Source organism: Anser brachyrhynchus (assembly GCF_964034855.1).
Source record: "Anser brachyrhynchus genome assembly, contig: SCAFFOLD_373, whole genome shotgun sequence".
Classification (NCBI taxonomy): Eukaryota; Metazoa; Chordata; class Aves; order Anseriformes; family Anatidae; genus Anser; species Anser brachyrhynchus.
Genome location: NW_027664037.1, coordinates 33,948 through 46,690, shown reverse-complemented (window position 1 = coordinate 46,690; position 12,743 = coordinate 33,948). Strand labels below are relative to the sequence as shown.

The 12,743-nt window shown below is 41.9% G+C and overlaps 1 protein-coding gene across 1 annotated transcript in view; it reads left to right on the top strand.

Moving 5' to 3' along the window:
- Positions 1-12,743, top strand: part of LOC308186472 (contactin-4-like) — an 82,792-nt gene that overhangs the window by 44,178 nt on the left and 25,871 nt on the right. The window contains exons 5-6 of the mRNA XM_080608597.1: positions 3,579-3,681; positions 4,309-4,493. Coding sequence (XP_080464723.1) covers positions 3,579-3,681; positions 4,309-4,493 — 288 coding nt within the window. The remainder of the gene's footprint in view (positions 1-3,578; positions 3,682-4,308; positions 4,494-12,743) is intronic.

Genomic DNA, 12,743 nt, shown 5'->3' with positions numbered 1-12,743 from the left:
TGCAGGGCTCTGCAGCTGCAGATCTCCTGATGTTTGCAGTGTTTTTTTGTAACCAGAGGCACAGGAACCAGGTTCCTCTCCTGCTGCTGTGGGAGCAGACTGCCTCTTGTCCCATTAGTTATCCCCGGACAGCTTTTCCTCCTTGGGGAGATAAAAATCGTAGAGGAAGGGTAGTGGGGGCAAACCATGCTGAGGCAGCGGTCTCAGTCACCGTTGGCCCAAGCTCTCTGTTCCTGGCACCAGAAGTTATTGGACAGTGATAAATATGGTGGAAAAAGGTCAGAGGTTGGGCTGCTCAGCGACGCAGAGCATCCCCGTGGCCTCCTGATCGTGTAGCTTAGGCCTGGGGCAGGAACCACCGAGGATTCCCCGATGGTTTATTCTTTTCTCATGCCAGCACCCTGCTTTTGCGCTGCAGTCCCGAAGGAGCTGCTTTCTGTCCTCCCCGACTTTCACACCGTGTAAAAGGCAGAAAGGGATGTTACGGTTCTCTGGGTTCCCCCAGGCTTTGAGGTCAGGCTTTGGCTTGAATCGCCACAGCTGCTCTGGCAACAGTTCGTCCTGGCAGTACCAGCCGGTGCCTCCCGTTGCAGAGAAATGGCTCTCTGCACTACTTCTGTGCTGGGCAATGTAATAAGCAGCTAAATATATATGGCACCGAGGGCTGCAAATGGTCCTGACGCCTGAAGTAAGGCTAGGAGTGCCTCACCTACTGCAGCCCAGACAGAAAAAGGATTGAAAGGTGAATGGCCAAACCAGTTGTCTGGCACCTCTCCGTGGCAGTCCCCGGCGCCACAGCAGCGCTTTTGCAGTGCTTTGCTTCTTCTCTTTAAAATGCACTTTGGAGTTTTACATCAAAATTAAAACAGTAATAGTGAGAAAGTGCCACAATAGACCTGGAATGAAATTACCGTCAGCAGCAGCTGTATGGGCCAATTAAACTTTAACATTTCACAGGTGTTGTCAGGAAATGCATATCATTTCCTCAGACAAATGAGCTTGCTTCTGAATTCCTGGAACTCTCATCCAAAAGCACATTTTTAAGCCTTGAAATTGGGAGAAAAATATGAAATCCTCTGAACTGCAAACACGTACAACATCTGAGGTGTCATGACACTGACAACATTCTCCAAGCTACAAACCTGGGTCTATTTTAGTCTTTTATTTTCTCCCCTCTGCTTTCCACCTGTAATGCTAAGTCAGATGTTAACTCACCCAGGAACAGCAGGAAAAATAAGAGCTGTCCGTGTGAAAATGGGCTTGGATTCAGTATAGACAGATATCCTGCGCCCCGATGTTTTTCCTTTAATGCAGAGAAGACAGGGCTTGCAGCACACCCAGTAGCTATAGGTAGGTTAGAGCTGCAGTGGGAGCCTGATGGTTTTTCCCGGTACAGGTGCTGGTTTTGAAGTGGTTGGTGTTGTAACGTTAGCAGTGATGCTGCTAAACTACCTGGTTCCTTGCTGTAAGAGAAAGCAGCGGGGTCTGGCGCTGCAGGCTGCGGGGAGCAGTGACCGCGGCCGGTGCCCCGCATCCTCAGGCAGCCCTCCCACCTCTGCCCTGCGATTGTCCCCTCGGGGTCACAGCTTTCCAGCTCCGACCTCAGGCAAGGAAACAGGAACAAGGAAGAAAGAGAAGGGGAAAAAGAAAAAGCCATTTTCTTTCCCTCCCGTTCCTCATTCCCTTCTCCTGATCTGTCAGGTGAATAATGTGTTAATAATACATTGTGCCTTAATTTCCTAAATAGCCCGCTAGTGTTAAGTGATATTTTACAGACTACTTTGCATAAGGGGGCCAAATTATCGCTTTAGGAGTGAAGGAAGGGAAGCAGAAAGAATTGCTCTCATTGCTTTTGCTGTTTAAGGACTGGATTAAGCACGCGGCGTGTCTGGCCTTGGTGGCAGGCGGACTGCTGCTGTGGAGCACCCACCGTGTTCGTTGCCCTCCAAGGTGTCTGCCACCTCTCAGCTCGCTGCTGGTGCAGCCCCTGGGGTGGTTTTGGGGGGGGACAGGCTGTCACAGGCACTGAGGAGCTCTTCTCGGGGAGGGGGATGGCTGGAGGTGCTCAGCTCCTCAAGGAAGTCACCACTGAGAGCGCTTGAAAGCCCGTGTCTGCCAAAGCGAGGAAACTGGCTGCACCTGGTCAGGCTTTCCTCAAAAGCTCTTCCTCTGCCAGATTGTGGTCTTCACTGCACAACATGGAAGTACTCTTCTGGGAAAAGATCGCAATAAATGTTAGTGTCTGCCAAAAAGTTCTGTTCTGGCAAACATTCACATGCGCAGCCTTGCTCTTGGGAACAGCCGGGCAATAGCTGCTCCTTGTCCTGGCTGGAGCTCTCCCAGCAAATGTTTAGCATGGATTGCGGAGAAATTTAGGCAAAATTTGGTAAATTCACAATCAGGAGAGCAGAGAGGCTCTTCCTCAATAGCCCTGGACACTTCCAGCCCTTCAGGGCTGCCCTGTTAATGTGCGAAGGGCTCATGGGGATCGTGCCCCGTGATTCCTTTTTGTGTGATCTGTAAGCGCCGGAGCGCTGACACAGACTCGCGGGCTTCCTGCTGTATGTGCTTGGCAGGGCGTGTGTACAGAGAGAGCATTCATATCTTTAACAAATGCATTTCATTTGGATGGCTGACTATGTGCAGCAGCTGCTCTTTGTGCAACGTAGCGGTGGAAGAACGAGGTTGAAGAACGCTGATGTGACTCGTTAGTGCACCAAAGCAGGCGTTGCACAGGTCACCACGTACAGAGAGATCGGATGTAAGTCCCAGAGCGAGCATTTTCAGCTTCAAGCCTCTCTAACTGTGAAAAAAGCAAAGCCAAAAGGCTTCCCTTGCCACCTCTTTGCAACGCAGGGAGACAGAGAGCAGCGCTGCAGCCACAGCCACCGTACCCAGCCCTGCCGCCCCTGGGTGCCCCGGCAGCGCCCTGCGGTTGGGATTTAACCTGCAATCATCAATTAGCTGATAAGCACTACTGGTGAAATTATATGTACTGGTTTTAAGACAGTAAGGTGACAAGAAATGGAGCGATTTGTCATGAGTGTAACGGCCCTTTTATGTGCACAAATTTTTTAACGCTATTTGGTGAAGAGGCTGCCACAATGTGTGGTTTACTGGGGCAGTAAAAATAACGAAATTGCCCAAGGAGTGTATGGTCTCTGTGCCTCTAACTCCTTGAAGTTAATAGAAGCCTTGATTACCCCCAATACTTTTAAAACTTTTTGTAATGGCATTTGTTCCGCATTTCATTTTCTAGAAGGCGGTGAACCTCCCTTATTATTGCTTCCTTTATGTCACAAGTTACCTGCAAAACCCCTGAATATTCAAAAGTCAAAAATAACACAGCCATGAAGAAATGTTAATCTTTGGCAGATGGTGTGGAGCGCTGGTTCCGATTTTCCTCTGGTAGTAAATGGGAAAAGAGCCCACACTGCACGGCTGTTAGCAACAGGCCATGTTTAAAATGAATGGATTAATTGGGCAAGTAATGATGTAGAGAAGAGCTCTGCACAGAAACACTTGCGGATTTATTGCAAAACCTCAACCAAGTCTTAGTCTCTCTTTTACGTTCGCAGGGGTGATGGGGGAGTATGAGCCGAAAATAGAAGTGCAGTTCCCAGAAACGGTTCCATCTGCAAAAGGAACAACGGTGAAACTGGAGTGCTTTGCCCTGGGAAAGTAAGTTGTTAGCCACCGTTATTTCTTCATCTTCTGGCTTTCATAGTGCTGTACTGTGGAGTTTGCAAGGTTTGCTAATCCTTCACTTTCCGCAGCAGCAGTTACTTATTTCCAGGATTCATTACAGACAGAGGACTTGGGGAGCAGGGACTCTACTCAACAAAAACAAAAACTCCCAAGGAAGAGAGAAGATATAACTTATTTTGTACAGATGTGGTTGTACATCTTCACTTCTGAGGTCTCACGCAAAACCTAAAACATGTCCTGGTTCTAGAGTAAGCACTAGCAGCACTTCCAAAATGAAAGCGTGGGATTGATAAGAAAATAGATGTATTGTCACAGCAGAAACCCAAATTCAACTTTGTCAAAACAGCACTTTTATAACATAGTCTCCTGCTTTTAAGACTATGTGAGCAATAAACCATTGGTATGCATGTACTTATATAAAGTGTATATATGGCACCCAACATAAAATTGCTCCAGATCCTGGGCAGAGTCTTCAGACTGACCACGTCTTCATCATCCTCAAACACGAAGCAGTTTCAAGTTCATCAAGATGAGAAGCTATCAGGACAAGACCTGTAGCTTTTATTACAAATCTGATTTTGCTTTATTTTTCTCATTTAGCCCAGTTCCTACGATCAGCTGGAGGAGAGCAGATGGGAAACAGATACCCCGAAAAGCTAGGAGACACAGATCAAGTGGACTTCTAGAAATCCCAAATTTTCAGCAAGAAGATGCTGGACTCTATGAGTGTGTTGCTGAAAATGTGAGAGGGAAAAATGTGGCACGAGGACAGCTGACGTTTTATGGTAAGCAGATTGCCTGATTTTAGGTGGTTTTATTGTATCAGATGCAATATGCAGTAAATATTTTGTGAGAATATCATTCTGGATATTTTTAAAATGACTTTCCTTTACAAAAAACGCATCTCTAAAAAGGTGTAATTTGAAATAAAACCTGTCTGAATAGCACATATTGATTGAGAATCAAAGCTGCTGGAAAACAAAAACACATCACTGGAAGGACATTGGCATGGTAACATGCAGAAAGCACTTGCAAGCAGTTCATTTGCTTCCTCGTGGCCAGGAGTACAGAGCAGGGATTTTGGTGGAGCATGATGGTGGTTACAGCTTGTGATTTATTATGCGTGTATTGCTCCACACTATAGGTGTCGTTCCCAGCTTGTGTTAATAAATGTTAATTGTGTATAACCAATTAAAGACTGCTTGCAGAATGGGTTTCTGGTAGTGGTTGCACAGCCTGGAAGTGAGGTATTAACCATGTCAGAGCCTGCAGTCAGGTCCACCTAAAGGCTTTCTTCACCTGCTCCTATGAGACTCTGTTATTTTAGAATTGGAAATATTTCCAAAAGACATATTTAATTTTGAAATCCGATTTTTTTTGAGCTTCCATTTCATTTCTTCATTTATAGTTGACTAAAACAAAATGAGGCAATATTACAAAGGGGTTAAATAGCAAGAACAAAATGAAATCTTTCATGTTAAGGAAAGAATTTGGGGTTGATTCAAACTGTTTTTTCTTTTTAATTAAAAAGGTTTGAGGATTGCTGTTTTTGATAATAAAAAATTGCATGTTTCTCTTGATTTTTCCCATGTGGACAGTAAATGAAGTCTCATCAGTTGTACAGTTTTGCTCAGCCCAGGGCCAAGGCTGCAGTAAATCAAGCCTTTGGTGGGCTCCTACTGGAGCAAAAGTTAGATTACAAGCTAATTAACCAAGTGAAATTTCCCAGTCCAGATCCCGTTTCTGGTGGACAGCAGATCATACACAAAAGCTGCTACCATGGCTTGTGTCGATTTTCACAGTTTCAGCACAGAAGCTAAAGGCTTCATGAGAAGAGCAGCGTCCTCCTCTCTCTGGTGGTCCTAATGCGGGGAACCATCTTTACGTCCTCTTTTCTTCATGTAAGCAGAGGGTTCCTTACAGGGGACTGTTAGCCTATGATCTCTGCTAATTACTGCTTTTAAAGATAATAGACTAAAATACCAGGCTTGTCTTCAGAATGATTAGTTGTTGGTCTGTAAATACCCAGTTTTCAAGGATAGCCTGTGTTTGGCAGCCATTTATTACTGAAAACAGATTGTTTTTTAACAAAACTCAATTTCTGCGAGCTACACTCTAGAGTTTCACGTAGCAGTGATTTTTTTTTTAAGGAAAGCAACTTCCTGTAAACTTTTCATATGAATAGTTGAGGCTGAATGAAAGCTATTTTTCTTTTTTAAAACTGAGAAGTATTATGTCATTATGGAAATATAACAGCAATGTTGGCAGAGCTTCACCAGTTCCTTTTGGTGGATCAGGGGCTGATGCTCGGAGCAGGGAACGCTCTGGAGTGTTTGATGTGGAACATCAGGCAGGGGCTTACGTGCAGTGCTGCACAGGGACACGCTCTGTCACAGCGTCTGCCCTGGAGATTAAAATCTGGCTTCAACAGTGTTACTCTTTTAAACCTGGTTATCTGCCTCCGTGCATAGTAAAAAAAAAAAAAAAAAAATAGAGAAGAAGAAAAAGAAAATGAAATTCAAATTTGCCTGCTCACTGTAGATAACCCAGCCCTGCCTGTGTTGTCAACTTCTTTCAGTGCTACTGGAAGTTGTCAGGAAAGGTTGACTTCTGTTGTATTTCATTCTTGTATCAATGTTTATTTTTTCCTCTGTTAGCATATCAGTGACATGAAAGTTGTTTGACATTCTTGTTGCGGCAGGGAAGGTTAATTAAATGTGCAAGATCTGTTCTTCCTCCATTTTCTCTGCTTTGAGCCCCTACAATAGGCTGTGCTTTATTGTTCTCCTACAGCATTTGTTCTGAGTGCTACATGTCCTACTTGATAGATAGACCTATATGACAGAAAACATGTTAGTGTTAATGCAATTACAGTGACTTATACCTGTTTTCCTGACTATTATAACTCTGAATGACATATCACTTGGTTTTTTGCTTGCTGTAAGACTCTCTTGTTCTGTCTGCCACTCCTAACCTGATACCGTGTACCTGAAATCAGCTCCTGAGCTCCAGCAAATTAAACTGGAAACCAATCCTTCTGTATTTCCACCCGTATGTAGCTGCCATAAAGGCACGTTGTGCTGCGATGCTGACTGCGCAGCCCATGGCTCCTGTGCAGTGCCTGCCGGCCAGGGCTCACCACGATGCTGGCTCTGTTCTGATCCCAGCATTTCGGAAGTGCTCACATTGACCTGATTCTATTTTTAATCTGGCTGCTCGTGAATTTTCAATTCACAAATTTTCAATTCAACCCTCCATGAGGCTCAGATTTATATCCTTAGCAGAAAGCAACGTCATGGTGGTGTTGCTTTTTTTTTTTTTTTCCAAAATTACCATAAACATTACCTTAGCTAGCTAAGTTAAAAAGGAATTTCCTTTTCTTTCATAAAACCAGCATTGAAAAGATGTTTATTTGTTAGCATTGTGGATGTTGTTTCATTGATGTTAAGTCTCCCAGGTCCTATTTTATTCAGATCTTCCTTTGTCAGAGAGTTGCAAACCCAAAGGTTGTTTTGAGTGCAGGGCAGGAGGCAGTGGGCAAACGCACAGCCCCAAGGAACTTGGGCAGTGTTGCTGGTGCCGCTCATCGTGGTGCTCAAAGCCCTCCACCTGGGCTGGGAAACCGTTTAATTGTCTGGGAAGAAACCAATTAATTGTCTGGACCACTTTTCAGATTAAAAATTTCTGAAATCGAACTCACACCAGGAATTTATATGGCATAATTTTACACTGAAAAGGGTTCCTCTTTCATGAATGAGCCTCTGGTTTGTTTGTGCTAAAGCCACTTTATGCCACTCTGTAAAACAAGCTCAAATGTAAATCACATTATGTTCTTCATTGTTGTTAGAGGTCGGAAAAGGAAAATTGCATAAGTGAAAATCAGGGAATTGTATGTCCCTACTCCACTTAGGCCCCAGATCACAAAGACTTTGCTGAAAAAAAATCAAAAACACTTGAAATAATATGAGTTACTGGACTGATAAAATACAAGAAAATTAACATAAATAGCACAAGTATATGATATTATTATTTATAATTTACATGCTTCATCAGAAAACCTAGTTTGCTACCCATTATGTAGACATATTAGAAATCAAGTTCCCACCTTCAAGCATCTCCATATTAATTTTATTTAAAGTTCTCAAATCTCGTGTTGTTTCTGAATAGTGTGCCAATTTAACTCTTGGTTAACCACCACTTAAAGACCGGCCAGCAGCCAAATCCATCCTTTCTGCAAGCAGCAGCTGGCTGTGGGAGCAATCACTGCGGTGCCCATCTCTGTTGGTTGCACTCTCCCAGGGGAAAATCAGTGTTCTGGATAAGGATGGCTTCCCTCCTGCCAGCAGAATGTGTGTTTTCTCAGACTTTCGTGCAGGATGAAATAACTCTGAGTTTTGAATAATGTGCCGCCTGAAGGAAGTAAGGGTTTTCTGCACAGACAGCAGGCATCTTTCTCCTCTACTTCCCCTTTTCCTAGGGATAGCTGGAAACCTGCTTAAAGATAAATCAATTTTTAGGAGATTCAGAAAAAGTGCTCAAATTACTGTCATTTTGCCTTCTAAAAATAGCTCTTCATCGTGAGAAGCTAAAGCAGGTATAAGAAATGAAGAGTGAAGGCTACTCAGAGAATACCCACATCTTCCTTATTCTCCTGGGTCACTACAGTCTAGAGCATCAGTGATTAAAAATAAATAAATCCCTGAGGTCTGGTCTGTATGAACGTGCCTGTAATACACACAGACTTTTGGTGCCTGACATAAATGGGGAAAAAGTCATGCAGTGGTGCAGAATAGCTTATGGAACCGGAATTAAATACAGGTAAGGGACAATTTAAGTAGATTTTATCAGCTAGATTAGTTCCTTTGAATTCTCCTTTGTTTCTTTTCCTCCGATACTTAATATTTTAGTAACAAGCAGAGCTCTTCAGCTGGTGAATTAGGGTCAATCTTCCAGAAAGGCAGAAAGGAGACAAACTGCCCAAGCAGTAGTATTGGACACAGGCAAATGAAGGGAGATGATTTTGATGTGACATTCAAGCAAATGACTTTGCGGGGGAGATTTGCACGTTTGAGACTTGTATGGATCTCAAATAGTCTTCAGTTGGCAGCAGAGGTCAGGAGGAAGAGATTAAGAGGAGGAAAGGAAGAGAAGAGAAAAAGTGGTAACTTGAAGTCTGGTTTCACATTCTTGTGATCGTTGGGAATGACAACAAATTAGGGACATATGGGTGTTGTTTACAGAAGCTATATCCCCATTTGGACCAGGATGACGTGTGCACTTGTCTGCACAAACTTTATACACTGGCTGTATCGTTTATTTTTAATTACTCATGTATTTCTCCCATCTGTTTTTCTTATTTCTTATGCTTGGCTTTCTGGTCTTTAGGCATTTCTGATCCTGGGCTCAGTCTCAATCTCCTCAGAATAGATAGAGTAATGGACAGTCATTCAGCCCTTCATCTGCCATTAATGATGAATTACACAGCCTGCTCTAGGTCATCAGCTGCTATAAATTGGCTTAGGAACACTGAAATCAATATACACCGACCAAGAATTGGATTTTGTGTATGTATTAGTACCTCATTTGCTTTAGTCTTTTGGGTTGTTTTGAACTCGCAGGAGCTTAACAAGTCCTACAGATTTATTTCTGTTTTACTTCTCACGTTGCTCCCAGAATTCCTTGGTTTTGTTCCTTATTTCTGATATGAAGCATCATCATCGGCTGTGTCATTTCATTTTCAAACGTATTTCAGGACGTGATTTCTAGTCTAGATTCCCAGTGCCTACTTTTGCCTCTCAGTTTGTTATAGGGAACAGACTCACTCTAGATTGTTTTCTCTTGAAGAAGCAAGAGTATACTTGGGCGTTATTCTGTAATCACCTGGTTTAAAATGCCCCACTTTGTTTGTGAAGGCTAAGTAAAAAAGGTTGGTGGTTTTTGTGGTTTTGTTTTTTTTAACCCATACTTATCATTGTGCTTTTGTCCACCTGAGACCCATTCTAGGCAGCTATCATCACCTAGGAGGGGGGATATTTTTCTTTAAAACTATCATTGTGCAAGTGTCATGCTTATATTTTAAGCTTTTTCTTCCACTTTATATATTATATGATTTTTCTTTGCAACTCAGATGAATTCTTATCAACTTATGTGTAATTTTTTTTCTTTAGTACCAGATTTTTCCTCCGGGATCTTTCCAACCAAAGCCTGTACCCCTAATACAGCCATAATATTTCCAGTCCCATCATATGGAAGAATTTGTCTTTGCTCAGCACCACAGAAATGAAATGAAAGACTTTTTCAAGAACACTACTACCAGTCATTAAATTTTAAAAAAAAAAAAAAAGTTATCTTGAACAATGCAGCTATACCAGAAAATGTAGCATAGAGCTGATTTCATACCCTTATTTGAATTATTTTAATTATCGTGCTTGAAATCTTGTGGCACATTACCGTTTCTTGGTATGATCCCCAATGGGAGGCTGTCAGATTTCATTATATTATGGCAACTCTCATTTGGTGACTCAAACATATTCGCTCCATGGACCAACCCTTGTGTATTACTCAAGATTAAGTCAAGAGTGTGCCTGGTATTCTCTGAAATGAGCTGTTCAAAGGAGAGGTTGACCTAATTAGAAATGTCTCCCAAAGAGCAGCAGAGAACTAAGTTCCTGGGAAACAAAGGGCTCCTCCAGTTTTCTCTGAGCTTTTTTTTTTTTTTTTTTTGACCTAATATGCTTGTTCCGTAGTCATCTGCAACATAAATAGCTGTAGGATGGAAAGTTTAACCAGGTTAAATAACTGGAAAGGATGGACCGTGGTGTGAGCCCATGGCTCACGGGTGCCACGCGTGCATTGCAGCGAACGGGCTGCCCGCAGGCTCCTGGCGCTTCCAGCACCGCGGGTCTAAATCTGCGCACAGTTCCGCAGGGTAGGATTTCACGCTTGTAACATGCACTCTGTAAATGAAGGACTGGATGGGTATGAGTCTTTCACTGGGTTGAGTAAGAACTTGCCTTAGTCAGGGAGCCTGATTGCCTGCAATGAGGATAAGTATTGAATTGAAATAAGGCTAAATCTTGAGTCGGCTTTGCTCCTCACATGAGGGTTTTTCTGTTTTCTTTCTTTTTACATAGCTTACATTTATATGCTGTAGAGCCCACTGTGCCTTTTATGCGTTTTATAATTTTGCAGGTTCCTTTCAGTTGTTTTGTCTGCTTTTTTTGTTTTCTTGTGGGAAATCAGTAAAACACTACTGCAGAAAGGCAAATGGATCTGTGTGGTTTTGCAGAGCTCTTTTTACGATATCATAAGACTCTTTTCAAAACCATGAGTTAGATGCTATTAGAATAGTAAATATGGAGACTCATGAGTAATCTGCAAATGTCCTTGAGCCAGTGAACCTGCGGAGTTGCACAGGGTGTCTCGGCTCAATGGAATTGTTCAAGTTCTTACTCCAAAAGACAGAGCTGACTTTCATCTTCCTACATTTAAAGCCTTTCCTTTTCATATGTCTTCAGATACAGTTAATAAACAAGCTTAACGTACTACAGGGCAGAAGGGGCAGCCAGAGAAGCAAGCACCACTCACCTCTCCTTTTCAGCTCCTTCTCTTGCTCCAGCATTGTCATTATGTTCAGTTTGACTTTCTGCTTTTCTTACAAGTCCCTTGGAATATTTCTTGTGGCATATTTAAGATTCTGTGCAAAGTTCTTCCGCTTTCTTCTGTGCTTTGTTGTTTACAGACACAGTGAGAAGGGAAGCACGCAATGAGGTGGATGTGGGATTAGGCACACATCTGTCGCAGTCTGAACAGAGTTTTAAAAGGCACTGAGCTCTCTGAGAGTGTATATCCAGCATCTCATAATGGTAGACATGCCAATAGTTTAAGTATAGTCATACCAACTTTAAGTTCAACTTAGCATTTTCATATAACGTTTTTTAATTTATCCTTTCAGATCTTTTTTCTGGTCCCTGTTTCTATCTAAAGGAGATATAATTTTTTATTATTTTTTTTTTCTCTTGGAGTAATCTTAATTTTTTTTTTATCTGATTACATGTGAAAGGGGATTAGCCAGGTTCTTGGAGACCTCTGCTGGTTATATCTTCCTACTAAGTCTCTCAGATTTTTTTACTTCAAAATAGGGTAAATGACCACTAAAAAAACTGAACTCACTGGTTTTTTTTATTTCCCTCTTTTTTTTTTTATGGTATTTTCTGAAAAGTATTGTAGATAAATCTAGACTGATGAGGTTTGTGAAGGTAACATAAGAAAAAGGGTTTGCATGGTCTCCAAAAAACAAGTGGCAATTTTGATCTGCATGTAGGGTCTGGCTAAACTTAATCTATATGTTAAAAACAAACAAATGACAACAAACTCCGATAATAATATGTAAAACATAACTTAAAATATAATTGCATAAGTGTCTGAAAACTACCAGCACCATTTGTCACCAAATTCTAAAATTTATCTCCAATATCTGCTTTTGGAGTTATTAGGTTTCTTCAATGTCATCAATATAATTATCGACTCCAAACAGTTTTTCATACACATGGAAGATCTTCATAGGACAGTATTCCATGGATCTCACCCAAGCCTAAAAAAATGTCTGAGAATATATTATTTGTGCCTGAATCAGTGAATCATGGAATTTAAAAGTTCCATGTATAATCTTAATTTCAGTGTGGAGATAGCTCTAAATTTTTTTTTTTTTTCAGTTGAATACTAAATGTCTCTTTTTGAAGGCTCAGTGGTCCAACAATGCCATCTATTCCACTGGGGCAGCATGTGAACCATTGCTTTGTTTTGATATGGTGATGATGATGATGATCTGTGTTTCTGAAGCTGCTCTTTTTCATTAAATGTCTTTATTAAAAATAAAAGTTAGGAGAGCAGGTTCTGATCTTGCACATGCTACCTTCAGGAATTAGAACTGAACTCGGGAAAACAAAGTAAAATGGATCTTCATGGTTAGTAAGCATGTTTTTAAATCCAGCCCTGAAATGTGATGATAAAGAAACGTATGGTTGCTTGCATCC